The sequence below is a fragment of the Arvicanthis niloticus genome, chromosome 2 (assembly GCF_011762505.2).
Source record: "Arvicanthis niloticus isolate mArvNil1 chromosome 2, mArvNil1.pat.X, whole genome shotgun sequence".
Taxonomy (NCBI): Eukaryota; Metazoa; Chordata; class Mammalia; order Rodentia; family Muridae; genus Arvicanthis; species Arvicanthis niloticus.
In genome coordinates, this window is record NC_047659.1 from 127,965,202 (window position 1) to 127,985,329 (window position 20,128).

At 51.3% G+C, this 20,128-nt stretch overlaps 1 protein-coding gene and 1 long non-coding RNA gene across 2 annotated transcripts in view; one reads left to right on the forward strand and one right to left on the reverse strand.

Moving 5' to 3' along the window:
* The window catches only part of LOC117703255 (uncharacterized), a 54,736-nt gene extending 44,820 nt beyond the window's left edge, over positions 1 to 9,916 (reverse strand). Inside the window, exon 1 of the long non-coding RNA XR_013108949.1 lies at positions 9,823 to 9,916. This is a non-coding gene — a long non-coding RNA (uncharacterized LOC117703255). The remainder of the gene's footprint in view (positions 1 to 9,822) is intronic.
* A 126-nt stretch (positions 9,917 to 10,042) lies between these two features.
* On the forward strand, positions 10,043 to 14,981 carry Slc32a1 (solute carrier family 32 member 1). The gene is made up of 2 exons (XM_034496273.2): positions 10,043 to 10,906; positions 13,039 to 14,981. Exons 1-2 carry the CDS (start codon positions 10,517 to 10,519, stop codon positions 14,224 to 14,226), a joined length of 1,578 nt encoding a protein of 525 aa, XP_034352164.1. The 5' UTR covers positions 10,043 to 10,516; the 3' UTR covers positions 14,227 to 14,981.
* The last annotated feature ends 5,147 nt before the right edge of the window (positions 14,982 to 20,128 follow it).

Here is a 20,128-nt window from a genome sequence, read left to right on the forward strand (position 1 = left end):
GATATGTGCTTCCTTCAATCCTCTTGGGCACTATGAGGGGAAGGTCTAATTATGCCCAGCGAACAGGCAAGGAAACTGAGGTTCTGTGTGGGTCGGATGAGTCTCCTGGCCACATAGGAGATTAGGTTTGGTCTCTGTTCTGCTCTGGGGATGGGAGTCAATTTTGCTCCTGACATGAGGGTGGCTCAATGGTTAAGAACCAAAGTTGGCTTTGAGTGACATTGTGCCCTCAGAGGCAGCCTGCAGTGGTAAGGGATGCCAGCACACAGGCCTGAAGGATAAAGTCCTGGGCCACTTGCCTGGCACAGCCCTCCTCTGTGGTAGGTGCTGAAGAGAAAGAGCCCAGGGACTCAGACCCTCTGCATCTGGAGTGAGGAGCATGCTGGGATTTTTAAGCCATCCTCGAGATGTCCTTAAATGAGCTCTAATGACTGCTGATTGCTCCTTTGTCACTGGGCTGGCTGTCAGCCGCTTCCATCTGCAGCAGCGGGGACAGGACAAGGGGCGGGGGTGGGGGGATGGGGTCTCTGCAGACCCTGAGCACACTGGTTTCCTATTTTAAGATGAACACATACGGGTGGGAGAACTGAATGCTCCCTGAGCGCTGAGAAATTCAGGCACAGGATGCAGGTGTGGATGTAGAGGGACCACTCCACGGACGGCACGATTCTCCAACCACCGAGCAGGATCATCTTCCTATGGGACTGACGAATAGATAATGGGTCCAGGGGTCTGATAGACAACAGGACCCAGGTGAAACTTCCTTCAACACTTCAGACAACAGACAATTACCAAGCACTTACTCTATGGCCAGGATGAGCTGCGTACTAAATCCAAACCCAGAGCCGTGTTGTGATCTAAACAATAACTGGTACCCATTGGGCCTTTACCGTGTGCCAGGTGATGACCTCCTACCCTGTGAATGATGAAAGCCCATCACCCCTCCCTCCAGCTCAATGAAGCCAGAGGAAGCCAACCCTTCGGGAGAGCATGAGTATCTCCGATCCCATCCTGCAGGTCATTCATGCTGAAAGTGAGCCGACAAATAGAAAATAAGAAGGCAGCAGGGCCTGGGGAGCGGAGGAAGTGACACAAAGGGGAAATGACTGACCCATGGCTGACTATAGATATCTGCCCAGGGAGCTTGAGTCCCACGAAGGGTGAAGGGCCCAGGTGAGCAGATTATCTTCTAGCACTCACCACACCCCAGGACTGTATTCAACTGGAGATCCCTACTGGGACATCACATAAAGCCTCCACCACGGAAGTACCTTTGGATGCTAAGGGCCAATTCCTGCACTGACATTCAACAGTGAAAGCCTTCCCATCAGGGGCTGGGAGATGGCTCCCTGGGCAGAGTGTTTGCTACACTAACCCGAGTCCAGATCTCAAAAAGCTGAGAGTGGCCTCTCCCACCGGTGACCCTGTGCTGGCAAACACAGACAGGTGGATTTCAGGGACTTGCTGGGCAGGCAATCTAGCTGGGACAGTGAGGGCCAGGTTCATTGAAAGACCCTGTGTTGGCTTTTCTTGGTTGTCAACTTGACTCCATGTGGAATAAACTATAATCCAGAAATGGAGGGCATGCCCGTGAGAAATTATTTTTGCTTAGTGTGAAGTGGGTAAATCCACTCCTAGTTCAGACCTTTGAGGAAGGAAGATACACGCCTTCGATCTTGAGGCCAAAAGACACACCTTTAACCTGGGCCACACCTGCTGGAAGTCTACATAAGAACGTGGACGAAGGAGGCTTTTGCTTTGTCTGCTTGCTCTGCCTTGCTAGCAGGTCCATTCCTTCACTGACATTAGAGCCATTCTCAACCTGCAGGTTGTGGCCTTTCTGGGGGTTGCATATCAGACATCCCGCATATCAGATATTTACATCACAATTCATAGCAGTAGCAAAATAACAGTTATGAAGTAGCAATGAAATAATTTATGGTTGGGGGTCACTGTAACATGAAGGACTGTATTAAAGGGTCACAGCGTCAAGATTGAGAACCACTGCATTGGAGCCTGCTTCTTCAGAATTCCAGCATCTGCTGAAGACCAGCTGAGATGTCAGCCTCACAGACTGAAAATCTGGATTCTTGAACCTTCTGTTCCTAACTTGCCATTGTTAGATTAATTGGACCATACCCTGCATGTGATTCTAATAAATCCCCATTTATATATGCATATATATGTATATATGTGTATTGTATGTATGTGTACATGGTATATATGATATATATGTATGTGTATATGTATATGATGTGGATGCTGTTTATGCTGTATATGATGTATGTATATACACACACACACACACACACACACACACACACACACACACACGAATGCCAAACAAAAACAATGAATATATCCTTTCCCCGACCGCTGGAGCACAATTCCAGGACGATCATCCCATTTAACAAAACAGGATACTGTAGCCTAGAGACTAGGGGTCATTTGCCCAGGTCAAGGCCACCGGCAGCAGGGTTGGGAACAAAGCTTTACTCTCAACCAACACTGCCCTAGGGTTGTCCCGGACCCAGCGGTCTCGAGGGCAGCCAGGTGCCCTTTGCTTGTTGATAGCTGCAAGACTAACTTCAGCCCCTCACTGTAAACAGCAAGCCCCCTCCCCCTCCTATAGCCTGTCCTCCCCACGGCCCCATTCAGAGCTCAGAGCTATTAACCAGGTCGCGCTGGCTTGTCCCAGTCTGATAGTTCCCTTAATTGCCTTTTTATAGCACGTCGTACAACTGTTCATTACGCTGTCATATTTCCCCTCGAAGGCAGCAGTGGGGGAGACGGATGGATGGAGGCCGGTCCAGGTGGCAGGGGCAGTGGGGGGCACCAGTGTGCGAAGCTTATTTTCTACTTGGTCAGACTGAATTAAATGCATGCTTCTCACACACGAGTAACACACAAGCCAGTTTTAAGGGGGTGGGGACCACAATCGCGTCCCAACAGTTGACACAGTATCTTTATTATAATGTTACTGGGATAGGCACACACGGAAAGCTGGGTACAGGCAGACCTCTTATTCTTCTAGCAACATACAACTGGAAATGCAAATACAATATAACACTTCAATACAGAGCTATGAAACCAGCAAATTCAAAATAACACAATTAATGCAACGTGATGGATGGGGGAGCGGCTCAAATTCAATTGCACCCACCCGGTGACCACGGCTCCCTGTGCTTCAATGTTTTGCCCCCCTCTGTTTCCTTTATCTTAAGACCCACGGCAATTAAAGCAGGATTGGGTCATCCAAGAGACTTAGAACCTGCTGGTAGATATTCTAGATATAAAATAATACAGTAGGAAATTAGACAGTTCTCAATCTGAGCTCACACATGCCATTCTAGGAATCAGTAAGTATCCCAGGACCCTTTTGTCAGGCACAGGAGTCTAAGTTATCCTGTGGGACAAGCTATGAGTTCTTGGAAAGCCCAGGGCATAAGACAGCCACCAAAGCCAGATCTCTACAAGCCCCTCTGAGCACCATACACCCTGTGCAGGTAGAATGCTCAAGAGCTGGTGTGTTTGTCCAGAGCGGGTCATATCAGATTGTAGCCCCCTCCCGGAGTTCTGAAACCAAAGCTCTTCCTGGTAGACAGGCCTGAGTACTGAGGCTGTTCTGGTTTTAGGTTTGCACCTTGGATGCTCCACCATCTTGCTGCGAGGCATTGGAAAAGTTACTTCATCTTATATTGCAATGTCTCAGTCTGTAAAATGGACATGAAACTTAACACTCACGGTGACGTTGTGAGACTTGCTTCTGGTGTTGTAACCCAAACTGTACATTTAGCCCTGACCTAATGGCGAATGAATGTTTATTAAATGCTATTAAAATTATTCTTAGGCTGGAGAGATGGCTTACTGGTTGAAAGCACGTGGTGTTCTTTCAGAGGATGTGGGTTCAGTTCCCAGCACCTACACGGTGATTCACAACCATCCGTAACTCCTGTGCAAGGCTATGGGATACCTCTTCTGATCTCTGTGGGCACTAGGCATGTATGTGGTATACAGACACATCCAGGCAAAACACCATGCACATAAAATAAATCTAAAAATCCTTTTAGCTTTATTTTATTATTTATTTATTTGTTTGTTCTTGGTTTTTCATGACAGAGTTTCTCTGTGTAGTCCTGGCTGTCGTTGAACTCACAGAGATCCATCCACCTGCCTCTGCTTCCCAAGTGCTAGGATTAAAGGCACATATCACATGTCCACCTTTTTTTTGGACAGGGTTTTTCTATATAGCCTCAGCTGTCCTGGAACTTGCTCTATAGACCAGGCTGGATAAAAAAAATCTTACTTAGTGTGTGTGTGTGTGTGTGTGTGTGTGTGTGTGTGTGTGTGTGTGTGTGTGTGTGAGAGAGAGAGAGAGAGAGAGAGAGAGAGAGAGAGAGGTGAGGGGGAGAATCAGAGGACTGTCCCAGGGAGTCAGGTCTCTCCTGCTGTGGGGTCTGGAGATCAAATACAGATCATGAGGTAAACTCTTGCATGCATTTTTACTTGCTGAGCCATCACACTGGCCCTATTTATTTTTTAATTATTGAGATAGAATTTCACTATGTAGCTCAGGCTAGCCTCCAAGTCCTTCTCCCAATTGCCTGTGCCATCAAACCCAACTTGAGTGTGGGTTTTGACCAGCAAAGGCTGACCAAAGAAGTTTCTAGTCGAAGCAAGGACTGCTCCCTTACCCTCAGTAACCCAACACCCACCCCTGCCACCATTTTCCTCCCAGGTTTCCTCTTCCCCAATTTGCACAACTGCCCATTGAAAGTCATCTCCCAATGTCCAATTCTGCAGGCTCTGCTGTGAAACCACCTATGGTGGCAGTGGACTACCCTAGCAAAAGAACAGGAAGCTATTGGCACTCACTGGTGTATCTGAATACATCTCACCTTGAGACAGTAAAGGAACAACCAACTTCCAGAGAGTATAGCATCAAGCACACCCAAAGCCCCAATAAGGGATAAGGACTCACTCTACCCCAGCAGGCTCAGGAGTGTGGGACAGACCACACTGCTTTTGAACTCCTAGAGCCCAGGATCCTTGTCACATGGCTTGCTGGATCAGAGCCTCTGTCCTGCTGTCTCTCTCTGGTGTTGTATTTGTGACTTCAGATCACAAAAGAAACTCTCTAGATCTGAGCTTGGTCCCCAAACTAGTCAAAAAAAAAAATCAACCCAAAACCCACGTGTGTGCAAGAAAGAGAGAGAGAGAGAGAGAGAGAGAGAGAGAGAGAGAGAGAGAGAGAGAGAGAGAGAGAGAGAGACTTAGGCCATTAGATTACATCTCCGTGATTATTTAAAGGAACCTGAAATAAGTGTTTATGCTTATTTAATAATTGGGAAACAGTGAGAAATAAAGCTGACTCATTTTATCTTGCCCCCCTACACACACACACACACACACACACACACACACACACACACACACGAGGTGATAGGAAAGTGTGTATTTTCACAGAGGAGAACATTATTGGTCTAAGCCACCAATGAGGTCCAGGGCTCTTCTTTTAATTCTGTGCAGCATCCTGGGGCTTTAAGGACTTCCAAGAGCAAGGACTGTGCCCACCTGTCCCTTGCTTCCTGGTTGCTTTCCACTGCTCTCAGAACAGAAAGCATGAACCTAGAAGCCCAGCAATCATGAGATCTAGTAGACCTTGGGCACTGTCCCTAGAAGGACATTCAGCTTCTACCTGGATGTCTCCAGGAGAGGATACATAATGATCTCAGCAAGGACACCTGCGTTTATAGTCACTAATGCACTGAACTGTGTCTTACCCTGAGCCAGCAAACTACCCTCTAGTTTGTCCCACTGGGTGCAGAATGAGGATCTTTGTTCCATGTGTACACTGCCCACTTAGAACCTTCTGTCTGCCTGTCTGCCCCCTCTTTGTGCCTGTGGACGTACTATGAGGAAATCAGGTTCTGCTGTTGGGCAAGACCACATGATTTCTTCCTGCTGTTAAAAAAAACCTTAGAATGCTTCCACCCCAGGATATCAGAGCCTGCCCCCTCAGCAGGAAAAGGCAGAAAAGGCAAAGGGAGGCTCTGAGCCACAGTGGGGGCAGGGAAAGGGGTCTGTCTGTGATCATTCAGCCCAGAAATGATGCTCATGATGACTGCTTTTCAGGCCATTAATTCAAGGGCTCCAGGTCCCCCTCCCCCATGTTACTGCCTGCTCTGGGAGATAAGCCCAGTTCTGTTTAACCCTACCCCTTCCCCCAAAGTGGCTTCCATCTCTGCTGGGCCTGCGTTTAACTCCCTGGATACCGAAAGGCTTCAGTGACTGTTGGTGTTCATGCATCAGGAAGGCAGATGTGTTTTATCTGGACCCCAGAATCCTGATCCATAGTCTCTGAATCGACAGGCTTTGCAGGAGTCCTGAGAGCTCCCATCTACACTCTGTTAGAAAGCCCAAGTCCCCCCCCCCCCAAGGAAGTAGGACCCCATTGTGACCCTAGAAGATACCCACTTCCAGACAGAACAGCTTTGCTCCAGCTCTCTCCCCACAAGACCTCCCTCCCCATTTCTTAGCCAGAGGGAAAAGCTGCACTGCCTTCACCTCTTCCATGTTCTGCTGGCTCATGGCTCTGCCTGGCAGTCTCTTTCTCTTCTTGTTTCGTTTTGTCTTTCTATCCCTTCTCCTTCTTTGTTCTCCACTCTTCACAATCAGTGATCACGTAAGGATATTCCTGAGTGTTGTTCTCAGTGTGAATCGTATATTCCTGTCCTCATGTCTGGGAGCCTACTGGCATATCATTCTCCATATGTGCCTCTATCCTTGTGATGATATGTGTCTAACCTTGTTTATATGCCCATGAGAAGAAATCCTCCATGTCTGGTATCTTTGTACAGTGGCCAGTCTTCGTACAAATTCTGCATTGTCTGTGTGCTGAGCTGGTCTTGATCTCTATATAGTTCTGTAAATCTGTATCAATCTCCCAATGTACTTGGATCTATAGGTTGGTCCTCATTTCTCCATGTCTCTGCCCCTTGGTTTGTCACTGTGTGTGTTTGTGTGTGTATGTGTGTGTGTGAATATATGTATGAGTATATATGTGTATAAAAGCATGTATGCATATATGCTGTTTCTACTAGGGATCATAGAGTTGGTTTCACTAGAGTACAGCCTAACTCATCGTCAACTAGCTTAGTGTTTTGGCCCCTGAGGCCACCTCCCAAGTCTCACATCCTTGGGCCTCTCTCTGACCATCGTTCCCTTATGTCCAGGTCAACTCAGCACTGGAAGGGGCAGGGACAGAGACAGGTGGGGCTAAGACAGAAAGTGTCCTAGTCCTATTTGCTCAGACTCTCAGACCCAGCCACATGCTTTTTGTTTACACATCTGTCCCCCACACAACAATAATAAATAGCAGCTAGGAATGGTAACAATGATACCCGTGGTGATGGCTGCCACATATTAGGTACACAACACAGATTAAGCATTTTGCATACAAGAGTCTTTTGGATTCTTTGCATAATGGTGTGAAGCTGCTTCTCACAGGGTAGGTAGGGATGAGGAAAAAGAAGATGAAAGAAATCAGGGAGATAGTCCAACATCCAGAAGTGGGATATGGTGAAGCCGGAAGCAGGACTATCTGGGACTGTCTGGGAAGCAGGACTATTTGGGAGCTTGCCACAGCCACTTCCTGCCTGGGAAGAGACATTTATTGCAAACAGCAGGAAAAGGAGCTCCTTCCCCAACAGCTGACAGCTCATTTTAACCAGAGGAACTGAGATCTGATTTTGGATTTCATCTCTCTGGGCAGTGAAGGATCAAAACCCAAACAACAGCCTGAGAGAGGGGCGGGAGGTTTCTGTAGGGGAAGGTAGTCTGGGGGAAGCATCTAACTTCCTGGGTTCTAACCTGGCTTCCTCTCAGGTTCTGGATGGCCTTGAGCAGGACACTTCATTGCATTGCAGGCTTGTGGGTTTGCTCCTCTGTGAAATTAGGAATGAAAAGAGGCCCAGTCAGGATATTTGAAAGGGAAGTAATCTTCTCAGAACTGGGCCTCAGAGCCAAGAACTGCGGGGTGAGAAGTGCAGGTGGCGGCTACACTTGCTCTGGTAATTCCAACAGAATACCCGTGCACAGTTAAGATGGTAAAAAAGTGAACGCATAGCAGCCCTGTTTCTCACTGATGAAAGAACCCTACATCCCATCCTGCTTCCTGTAACAAAAGCACTGTGAGGCAGAGGAAGGAGAAGCTAAGTACTTGGGACCTCCTTGTCAAAGAACGCATCCATGACCATCTTAAGGTGTGTGCTGAGGGGCACTAGAGAGCACTACAAAGGTGCTAGGTCTCTCTGATAGATATGTCAGGTGGCCAAAGGAATTCCTCCAGGAAAGGGGAGCAGGGAAGGGGATGGAACCTCTGGGGTGGAGAGTCTCTTCTGTCCAAAGCCTTTTGGGAAGGTGAGGTGCCTGTGTTTACTGTCTTTGCTTTTATCAAGTGCCTGGGGGTGAGCAGATTTCACCATGCTAGGGAGAAGGATTTGGGTTATGGTTTAGCAGGAGGTGTGTGTGTGTGGGAGGGGGGTTGCAGTGGGCATGGGGAGGGATGAGGAGGCCTTTGTCCGTTGTTTGGAGGTCCCCTACCTGGCACAGGGACCTCTTCCAGAGACTTCGAGGTGCTTGAGTTGAAGGGGGAGGGGCTAGGGGTAGCCCGTCTTGGTACCCAGCAGCTCCTACTCGCTGGTCAAAGCCCTCAGGCCGCCCTACTTGTGTACTGACCTGAGCTAATCTAAAAATACCGCAGGGGAGGTAGAGACTGGGGTTCCCAGTGAGAAAGATTCTCCAGAGAGGAGAAGAGGAGCGGGAGTCCTTTTCATTTCTGACAGCTTCCTTAGGTTCAGTGACGACCACACTTCTCCTTTATCTAGGCTGGGACTGCTGCTGGACCCATCTCACGGTTTGCTGCTTAGGAGTTAGAGAGAGAACCCAGCTGGGGAGGTAGACAGGGATCCACAGAAAACAGTCGCAGCTGACCCGTACCTCATGGAGACTACAAAGGGGCTCACGCCAGCACATATCTACGTAGACAACTCCATTCAGAAGCACCAGCTAGGCAATGAAACTCGGCTGCGCACAAAACCACACGCGGAATACGCACGGTTACCAAAGCTCTCGCTCAGAGTTCATACAGCGCCAACCCACAGCTGTATCTGATGCGATGTCTTTGTCTCTGGATCTCTTTCGTCTTCGTGCTCGCGCGCACTCGCACGACACTCAACAGAAACATCCAAGCTCTCGCAGTCCAGGGGACGGTGATCCCAGCTTAGCTGAGCGCACCCGTGTTTCTGAGCTCTGGTCCGCACGGCTGTAAGCTCGCCTTTCGTCTACCCAGACCTTCTCAGATAAGCATTTGCTTATTGAGGGGGTGTCCTCACAATCCTGTTCCGTGTGTGTGTGTGTGTGTGTGTGTGTGTGTGTGTGTGTGTGTGTGTGTGAGAGAGAGAGAGAGAGAGAGGGGGGGGAGGAGAAGGGGAGAGGAGAGGAGAGGAGAGGAGAGGAGAGGAGAGGAGAGGAGAGGAGAGGAGAGGAGAGGAGAGGAGAGAAGCGAATCGCCAAAGGCTAGCCTTTCGCCTCCACTCCGCGCGCGCGTCTGGAGAGCTTTGGTGGTGAGGCACCAGCTCCTACCGTGGCATCCCTGGACAACAGAAACAGCTCAGGTGGTCCAACCCGGGGCTGAGCTTCTTTAAAAGTGATCCAAGACGGTCACTTCTGTCATCAGGATGGACTTCCAGAATAAGTGATAGATGGCAGAGACACTAACAGACGACCGACCGGCCAGCCTGCTCAGTTAGAGACTCTCACCTGTCCTGATGGTTAGCCAGAGGATCCGGGCCCGCACAGCTTGGGGACTCTGGAAGATAGTTCCGAGGGTGAGGACCTTCAAGAGCCAGCCCACACCGAACTCCTCCCTCTTTGTGGTGGCTGCGAGGTGGGACGGGCCAGGACGTCCGCTTAGCACCTCCTTCAGAAATGCAGCACTTGGGGGGCCCCCACCCCTTCGCGCGCTCCTTCCCACCGTCCTCCCATGGGTGCACCTCTCCAGCCTCTGTCGCACATCTGAGACCTTTGGTGCCCACTTTCCTTGCTTCCGGCCCCTACCCCACGTCCCCTGGTCTGGATAGCATCTCCCCCTCGCCGCCCTCCGCCCACGCACCGCCTGACTCCGAGGGGTGCGAGCGCATTGGGCTGCGCCCGCGTGGGGGCGCCGCGCCAGCCTCGCGTAGCTGTTCTGACGCTGCCGTCGCCGCCGCCCTCCGCAGCCCAGCCGGCACCCGCACCAGCTCTGCAGTGCACTCGTCGCCTCTCCGGCCAGTCCCACCAAGAGCCAGACTATCGTGACCGGAGCCAGCCTCGAACGTCAGGCGCGAGGGTCATGAGCCAGAGCGCCCTGGGGCACGGCGCCGAGACCCAGAGGAGATAGCGCCCCTCGCTGCCTTGACGCGCGCCCGCCGCGTCCCCAGATACTTCTGTCCTTTTCTCCCACCCCGCCGCCGCCATGGCCACCCTGCTCCGCAGCAAGCTGACCAATGTGGCCACCTCCGTGTCCAACAAGTCCCAGGCCAAGGTGAGCGGCATGTTTGCCAGGATGGGGTTTCAGGCGGCCACCGATGAGGAGGCGGTGGGCTTCGCGCACTGCGACGATCTCGACTTTGAGCATCGCCAGGGCCTGCAGATGGACATCCTGAAATCGGAAGGCGAGCCCTGCGGCGACGAAGGTGCAGAACCTCCCGTCGAGGGAGACATTCATTATCAGCGAGGCGGCGCTCCCCTGCCACCCTCGGGCTCCAAGGACCAGGCCATGGGAGCTGGTGGGGAGTTCGGGGGTCACGACAAGCCCAAGATCACGGCGTGGGAAGCGGGTTGGAACGTGACAAATGCCATTCAGGTGAGCGCGGGATTCCCAACTCTGCTTGCCATCATCCCCACCTGAGCTGTCATTGCCAGGTTCTGCCCCCCCCCCAACCCCGCAGAGGTCTAGGTTTCAATGCCGCCTCCCCCCAGGACTCAATAATTTATCTCCCCTTCTCTGACCTTCCTAGCCATAGGGATCTACGCCCCCAGGTGGTGTTCTGCTCAGATTCACTCTCTTACTGTCCCTGCTACAGGACAGCATAGCTGAGGTTTGGGGTGGGGGTGGGGTGGGGGGGCACACATCCAAAGACCCTGCAAAATCTGGAGACATGGGGAAGGGCGGTGGGGTGGGGGGAGGGAAGAATGAAGGAGAAAGAAAATCAGGATCAGAAGGAAGAGATAGGGAGAAAGGGCTGAACTGGGGAGTCTCCTCCTCCTCCTGACACACAGAAGTCGTGCACGCATTCAGGGGCAGACAGTCCCCTTCCTCACTAACAAACAGGCATATGACGTGCATCTATTTATAGTTCGAAGGGTTACCCTAAATGCACTTGCCTACACCCCAAGACGCTCTGCAATAGCTGCAATACCTTTGCACAGCAAGTACCTCTGCATTAGCTTAATTTTAACGCGTGCTCGCGCACACACACACATACACACACAAACACACAAACACACACACATACACTCACACACGTATACACCTAGGCAGAGAGCACCCACTTGGCAGGTGCAGCTCTGTTGGAGACATATAGGTGGGTACACAGGAACGCCTACGGTCAGAGGGCCTCCGCGTACGAAGCTGCACAGACTAGCTCTCTTCCGAAATCCCGGCTGCACCGCAGAAGCCTGAGCGCCTCCCTCACAGCTGGCCAAGCTGCCCCAGAGGCTGAGAACCATCCTAGGCCTTCAAACTCGCCACCTATAACCTCTAATCCTAACCCCTATCCCAGTCCCGTTCCCATCAGGAACGCAGCACTCCTCCGCGGAAGGATTTAGAGTTCACAAAACGACCCCGGGGGCTGGCAGGGGTTGGTGGGTTCCAACTTCTGGAAGGAAGGAGGCCTCGATTCTGGGCGCCCCGGGGCTCTGTGTCTTGGCTTCCCAGCATCTCTGGCGTGTCGAATCGTTAAGACAGAGAACATTGGTTTCTTAGGGGTGGAAGGCGACTGCTGAGTTTCTCTTGGCCATAAACTCAGCGGGATACCAAGGAGTCTGATCCCTTGGCACTTCCCACTCCAGGTGCTGCTGTGACAGCCTTGACAGAAGACAGGACAAGGTTGGAGTCCGCAAGGCCTTTTCTGTTGCGGAGTGCTTCTCCTTGGGTCTTTCAAGGTTCAATACTGTAGCTCGGAGGGCAGTAGGCTGGAGTTTGGCAGGCCTCCGGAAATCCTGTATTTCGTTAGCTTTTCTTCCCCCCCCCCCCATGTAAATTAGAAACCATATTGCGCAGCTTTCGGCCCTCCCCTCTCCTCTAGAGACCTGCTGGCTTAGGCTTCCCGCAGCATCGGGCTTGTGATTTGGAAGGGTCTCCACTCTGATCCCCCTGCGCAGATCCCACTAAATAGCCTTCCTAGGGCTTCCCAACTCTAGGCTTGTCCTAGGGGTTCTTATTTATGAGCCGTTATCTCCACCCCATCTCCGTTCCCTAAGACTCGGTGCCTTCTATCCAAAGCGCCTGCGTATTTTCTTCCTTTCTGGCTTCCTTCCGTTTACAGCCGGTTCCTCTCTATCGGATCTCGACTCCTCTGGTTTGACCCTTAGACCTTCGTGTTTTTCTCGTTAATAAGCACCCAATTCCAGTCCACCTTAAATCGGTGTCCAGTTCTCCAGACCTTTTCAAAGCGCCCTTCTGGGCCCATGCTTCTTTTAGTCCCTGTTGTCCATCCCCTCTTCTGGTTGTATCCCCAGGAACCATCTACATTCCCCTCTTCCCTCAGCCTCCTCCAGACTCCCCAGGCTCCGGCCTTCCTTCTGACTCAACATTCAGATTCTGCATTAGGGCTCCTTTCATGAGGATTCATCCTTATTCTCTTGTTCTGATGGCTTAGGCACAAGTCTGTCTCCATCTAGCGCCCCCTAGCGATAGTTTTGGGCTATACCCCAGGGTCCCCTTCCAAGAGGATCAGCTGAGCTCCTGGGTCTGGTTGCCTCTTTGCATCACAGGGCATGTTCGTACTGGGCCTACCCTACGCCATCCTCCACGGCGGCTATCTGGGGTTGTTTCTCATCATCTTCGCGGCGGTGGTGTGCTGCTACACCGGCAAGATCCTCATCGCGTGCCTGTACGAGGAGAATGAAGACGGTGAAGTGGTGCGCGTGCGGGACTCGTATGTGGCCATAGCTAACGCGTGCTGCGCTCCTCGATTCCCCACGCTGGGCGGCCGCGTGGTCAATGTGGCGCAGATCATCGAGCTGGTGATGACGTGTATCTTGTACGTGGTGGTGAGCGGCAACCTCATGTACAACAGTTTCCCGGGCCTTCCCGTGTCGCAGAAGTCGTGGTCCATCATAGCCACGGCGGTGCTGCTGCCCTGCGCCTTCCTGAAGAATCTCAAGGCCGTGTCCAAGTTCAGTCTGCTGTGCACGCTGGCCCACTTCGTCATCAACATCCTGGTCATCGCTTACTGTCTCTCTCGCGCACGTGACTGGGCTTGGGAGAAGGTGAAGTTCTACATCGACGTCAAGAAGTTTCCCATCTCCATCGGCATCATCGTGTTCAGCTACACGTCGCAGATCTTCCTGCCCTCGCTCGAAGGCAACATGCAGCAGCCCAGCGAATTCCACTGCATGATGAACTGGACGCACATCGCCGCCTGCGTGCTCAAGGGTCTCTTCGCGCTCGTCGCCTACCTCACCTGGGCCGACGAGACCAAGGAAGTCATCACGGATAACCTGCCCGGCTCCATCCGCGCCGTGGTCAACCTCTTCCTGGTGGCCAAGGCTCTGCTGTCCTACCCGCTTCCCTTCTTCGCGGCCGTCGAAGTGCTGGAGAAATCTCTCTTCCAGGAAGGCAGTCGCGCCTTCTTCCCCGCCTGCTACGGAGGCGACGGTCGCCTTAAGTCCTGGGGGCTGACGCTGCGCTGCGCGCTGGTGGTCTTCACGCTGCTCATGGCCATCTATGTACCACACTTCGCGCTGCTCATGGGCCTCACGGGCAGCCTCACGGGCGCCGGCCTCTGCTTCCTGCTGCCCAGCCTCTTCCACTTGCGCCTTCTCTGGCGCAAGCTGCTGTGGCACCAGGTCTTCTTCGATGTGGCCATCTTCGTCATCGGCGGCATCTGCAGCGTGTCCGGCTTCGTGCATTCACTCGAGGGCCTCATCGAGGCCTACCGAACCAACGCAGAGGACTAGGGGGCGGGCACCCTGCCCCCAGCTCCCTCCCCGCCCACTCCCACTCCTCATCATCCCAGCCCCCAGCCCCACCCCCAGCCCCCTGCGCTGTCGCGCTAGGGAGGCGGAGCTTTAAACACCTCCGGTTCCTAGTTGCTGATTATTTGGGGACCGGGTAGGGGAGGGTGGGGATAGACATCCAAGGTCCACTGCGTCTGCGTTTTTGTCGTCCTTTCTATTCCACGTCGCCCTGATTTAGGGGGAGGGAGCGGAGCGTATTAGTGAAGGGTATTTTCTGTCCTTCCTGGAACACCCCACCATCACCACCAAACTTTGGCTCCAGTCAACGACGGTGGTGGGAAGGGAGAGGAAAGGGGAGCAAGCAGTTCGCAGGCTCGGAGACTTGACCTTGGGGGTGGGTGGGGGACATTTCACGGCCATTCAGTGCTTGAAATCTACCAGCGTCCAGCCATTTCCAGCAAGAGCGCTCCCCATGCCCTAGACATTTCAACCTTGCGGCCTGAAAGGCTGACCGGGAAATCCATTTCGGGCGGGCGACTTCCCATCTGGAGAAGCCGCAGCAGGGGCCCGTTTGCCTGCCGGTTTTCAGTAACCCAAACTCATCTTGTGCAATGTATCCGGTTGTGGGACTGTATACTGTGCGTGTGGTGTGCTCGTGGTGAATAAGATGAAATGTATATCAGAAAAAAATCTATCTCTAATTTAGAGTGCGGTGCATAATAATTATATCCGCAAATAAAGAAGAAACAAAGGCGTGTCTGGCCTCCTGTTCACGGCTGCCCAGCGCAGTGGCAAGTGGGAGGCAGATGGTGGGAGACATCCAGATCTTGACAAGGAAAACAGGGCGGAGGCAAGGAGCAACTGTGGTTAAAGGGTCCTGGGAGAAATAAGTTGGTTCACTCTGAGATGTTAGGATGCAGGAGCTAAGGGGTTCCGGAGGATCCTTAGAAAATGTGCTGGGTTCTTTCTGCTTCCAACCCTAAAACGGGAGGTGTGCAAGTTTACTGAACAAATGACTATTAGGGGTAGGGCTATGTTGGGTACCACAGCAAACTCCTAGTTTACAGTGAGGCGTAGAGTGGGGGGAGGTGGATTTCAGGGAGAGGGGAAAGCCAGACAAACTACAGAAAGCATGCATTTCCCGTGGGACTGCAAACGGTAAAGAGAACGATAAATGAGTGGGTTGTGGATTTTCCAGGCCACAGACACCAGGAGCCAAAACCATTGCCTTGCAGGCACCTAATACCTGAAATTACCCTGCCTCAAGCCCCAGCTGGGGTGTATACAGACAACCCCAGCAAAGACTGGCTGTTAACAACAAGCCACTGGCGCTTCGTTGTTTACCATGCGCAGCTTGGGAATGTGATTGCCTGGTTTATCCGAGGAATCAGAGTCGGGGCTGCCTTGGGTGTTTTTGTTTTCCTGTGCAGCCTTCAGAGGCCTCTCCCTAGGACTTCTGGGAAAGATGGGGTCCACTTTTCCTATGGGAGCTGAAGGGCTGAGCTGCTCTAGCCCCCCCCCCTCAGTGTGGGAGGAGTCATCGTCTAGGCACCGGCTTTTAGAGTGAAGCAAAAGTGGAATCCAGGTGCCCTTCTCTGCAATGGGGGAAGGTCGGAAGAAGGGAGAGGAGAAGACGGGGAAAGGAGGGGAGGGAAGGGAAAGAGGTGTATCTACATCTCTCAAAAACCTTGGTAAATGAGTGTGCGTGTGGGCTGGGTCTGTGATGCACCTATAACAGAGGTGAGCTGGAATCTCACCTCTGGAATCTGTGGTTCTGCAGCCACAGAGGAAGAAGGCTGCCAAGCCGCTCTAAGGAGGCCATCTGAGATGCCTGTCCCCCTCCCTGCCTCGTCGCTTTCTTTCCCTTCGTCACCACTGCTGGATGCTCCGGGCCCAACACAAACCAAAGAATTCTGTTTCCGGTCCTCCATGACTAAAACCCAGGGAGGACGGCATGACTGCCCATCCTCCCACCTTCTGCCTGTCTGCTCCTCAGTGGGCCAGGAGTCCTCTCAGACCCAGAGCCCACACTGCAGCCTTGAGACAAAGCTATAAAGGGTGGTATTCTGTTCCACCGTGCCAGATGTGTCCTTCTTATCTTCAGAAGGACAAATGTGATTATCAGCAGTGGCTGCTGGCTCTGGGGTTTTTTTTGCTTGCATTCCTCCAGTGGGTTTTGACTCCAATCTTTGGGCTCAACATGCAGGAGCTCAGGTCTCCAAGAGCAAATCCCGATGGTTGCAGAGAGCACCCTAGAGTCAAGTGGAATGCTACACCCTAGTGAGTGGGTCACTAATTATCAAATTAGGATTCAGACTCCTGGAAGAAATGTGGGCCAGACGGGGCCCACCCCCACATTTCCTTACTTCTCTCTAACGTGCATAAATAGAGATAAAAAAGCAGAAGTCCTAGCTGCAGGGTACTAGCCTCAGGTGTCTGGGTCCTAGGAAAACTCAGACTGTGAATTGAGTTGAGGATGAGACTATGTACTGATACCCCACTACACACTGCAGGCGCTTGTGCATGTGGGGTCTCTCTCTCTCTCTCTCTCTCTCTCTCTCTCTCTCTCTCTCACACACATACACACACACACACACACACACACACACACACACACACACACACACAGGGGTCCCATCGATTCCAAGCATCCTCGGAAGCCATTTGCTGTTGACTCCAATAAGCTGCCCCTATCTGCAGCAGATACATTGGTGTTCCAGACTTGTGCCCTTGAGGAACCATGTCTGCCAGCCACAGAGTCTACAAATGACCCCATCTCACCTCCCCAGCCGCCAGAGCACAAACTGCTGACCCTCAAGGAGGCTTCCTTCTTTATGACTTGGGTAACTGTTTTGGGGCACACCTCAGAGCTCTTATTGCTTCTTCTCCCACCCCCATCTCCACCACAACCTCCATCCTCACCCCTACCTCAACCCCACCCCTACCCTTACCCTCATTCCATCCCTACCCCTACCCCCATCCCCATCACATCCCCACTCCTGGAGTTAATTACTGCACCCCCCATCCCTTAGTGCTTTGTAGGTATCCCCAGTATCACTTTTCAAAAGTGGGCTTTTGATGATGTGTTTTGCCAGACTGAGTTGATGCTCTGTTATGGGATATTTTGTTATATGATCCATCCTCTCTCGGAGACTGATATGCTCCTTCTCAAGGACCTTAGATGGTTGAAGGGAGCCAAACAGGTCCAAGGGGAGCTATTAAGCAGTGGAAAGGAACCAGGTCTTGCTGTTGGGAGGGGGGATCAGACACAAGATTCAGAGGAGGACTTTGATAGAGACAGGAGCTTAGTCCTGGAAATGAGTGGGGTTGAGGGTGGAGCAGGCTGGACATCCATCCAGGCATTCCAGCTGGGGCTGGATTAACACCAGGGAGCTAGCCTTGAGTCTCCCACCCCCACACCAGTGGTCTTTTATTTTTCCCTGTTGAATCTTATGCAATTTCTAAAATACAAAAAAAAAAAAAAAAAGAAGAAGTTCACACTCATCATGTTGATACCCATCACCTAGACATAAAGATGATCCTTTCACAACACCATGGCACATCTTTGAAAGCAATGCCCTCTAAGCTTGCCTATGTCCATCTGTTTCAGTCTCTGATTCTTAAGTAGGAGGATCTTGATGTGACCTGGGGCTGAGGGACAGAATCCTGGAGCCCGAGGCAAAAGCAAACAGCCAGAGTTGGTTCTGTCTTTATTTCACACTTCAATTTTGTAACCGCCAGACTATTGTGAATGGCAGGGTTCATTTTGTATTGCTTTTGATTTTAAAACTATTTTAAAAGGGTTGGGGAGGTGGTTCTATCAATAGAACTCTTAGTGCACAGGCCTGAGAGGACTTGACCTCTGATTTCTGCCACCAACATGAAAATCTGGGCATGGTGGCTCACTCTCATAATCCCAGCACTGGAGAGGCAGAGACATGGGGGAATCCCTAAGACTTGCTGGTCAGCTGGCATAATTGGATTGGTTTTCTTTAGGCTTGGTGACTGACCCCTTTTTAAAAAATAAAATGGACAGAGCTGGGAAGATGGTTCTGCAGTTAAGAGCTTAGCTCTTCCAGAGGTCGTGAGTTCGATTCCCAGCATCCATGTCGGGAAGGCTTACAACCAACCACCTGCAACTAGCTCTAGGGGATCCAACACCCTCTACATAAATAAAAATAAATCCAAAAGAAGAATAAGGTGAGCCTTGGTGGTGATCCCATCACTCAGGAGGCAGAGGCAGGAATGAGTTTGAGGCCAGCCTCATCTACAGAGAGAGTTCCAGGATAGCTAGAGCTACACAGAGAAACCTTACCTTGAAAAACAAAAAACAAAAACAAAACAACATAAAAATAAGGTGGAAATTGATAAGAGAAGATACATGGGGTATCTATGGGGTTGGATGAAACGTGGCAGAAACTGAGGGTGCTGTAAAAGGGGTGAGAGGTGAAGCCCCTGGACTAGGGAGGGAAGCGGCAAGCGAGCAAGCGTGGGCACAGGAAGGGAATTGCTACAGCTGCACATCTCCTGCTTCAGGAATGCCAGGGAACTACTTACTGACAATGGAGCACCTGCTACAGTTAGCCATAAACCAGACAGATATGGTCTCTGCAACAACTGTCAATGCCACCCCTTCATGTTCTGGAAGCGCCCAAGTTCACCGGAAGGAAGCTGTGCATACTTAGATCTCCACTGTCCCCAAGCCCCTGAACTCCAGGCTTAGCTCCCCGAAGGCTTCCTAGGGTATGCTGAGACACAATTTGGAGCTAGACAATTATCCCCAACAGTGAGCTAGTTGGTGATTCCTGTCCCTGGCCCTCTGATGAAGTGGCTTTGAGGTTTGTCCCACAAGGATGCTCCAAAGGGGTTTGCTGTCTCATCAAAACTTGTCTAAGTTTAGAGTCTCCTTCTGTCTCTGTTTCTTCCCTGCACTGCCTGGGATCGATTCCTAAACAAATAAAGTGCACCTGAGTCTTTATCTCAGGGTTTCCTTCTGGGGAAATCTAAGGCAAGACATTTATTTACAAGGCTTTTAGTCAATTAATGGAGAAAAAAAGTAGAAAAGAAAAAAGAAAAAAAACTCAAAGCTTTTAATCTAACACAGTAGCACCCCACTCCCCTGAGACATCTACTCAGAGACACAGGCCAGGCTGGAAGAAGCAGGGTCAAAAGGCAGTACTTTAGAGACTTCTCCCCTCCCCCACCTATAAGTTCCCATAACCACCTCTATTTCCCCTCTTCCTGCTGTGTCCTTGGGACTGCTGATATGAGGAAGACTGAGGCAAGGGGTTGGTGGATATATGGATGGATGGACAGATGGATGGATGGATGAATGGATGGATGGGCCAGTGGGTGGGTGCTGTCATGAGCGTCAGTGGTTGGATGCGTGAGTAAATGGGTAGGTAGATGAATGAGTGAAAGAAAAAATGGACAGATAGGTAAATGAACCAGAGAAATGATTAGTGCCTAGATCAATGCATGAGAAGAAAGGAAAGGAGGGATAAATGTGTCCGGAGCAACTATCCTCTTTTGTTTTGTTCTGTTTTGACAAGGTCTCACACTATGTAGCCCTGGCTAGCCTGGAACTCATTATATAGACCAGGCTGGCTTTGAACTCACAGAAATCCCCTCTACTTTTGCCTCCTCAGTGCTAGGGTTAAAGGTGTGCACCGCCACACATGGTTTGTTTAGTATTTAGAATCTCACCTAGTCCAGGTTGGCTTAAACTTGCTTGTAGCCAACGTTAGCTTTAAACTCCCGTTCTTCCGTATGTTGAACACTAGGATTACAGGTGTATGTCATCACACCTGGCTGGCGGTGACAATCTTTAAGCATAGTAAACTTCCAGGGCAGATATTCTCTGCTTAGCTCCCTACTGTATCCTCGTTGACAGAGGTCTCAT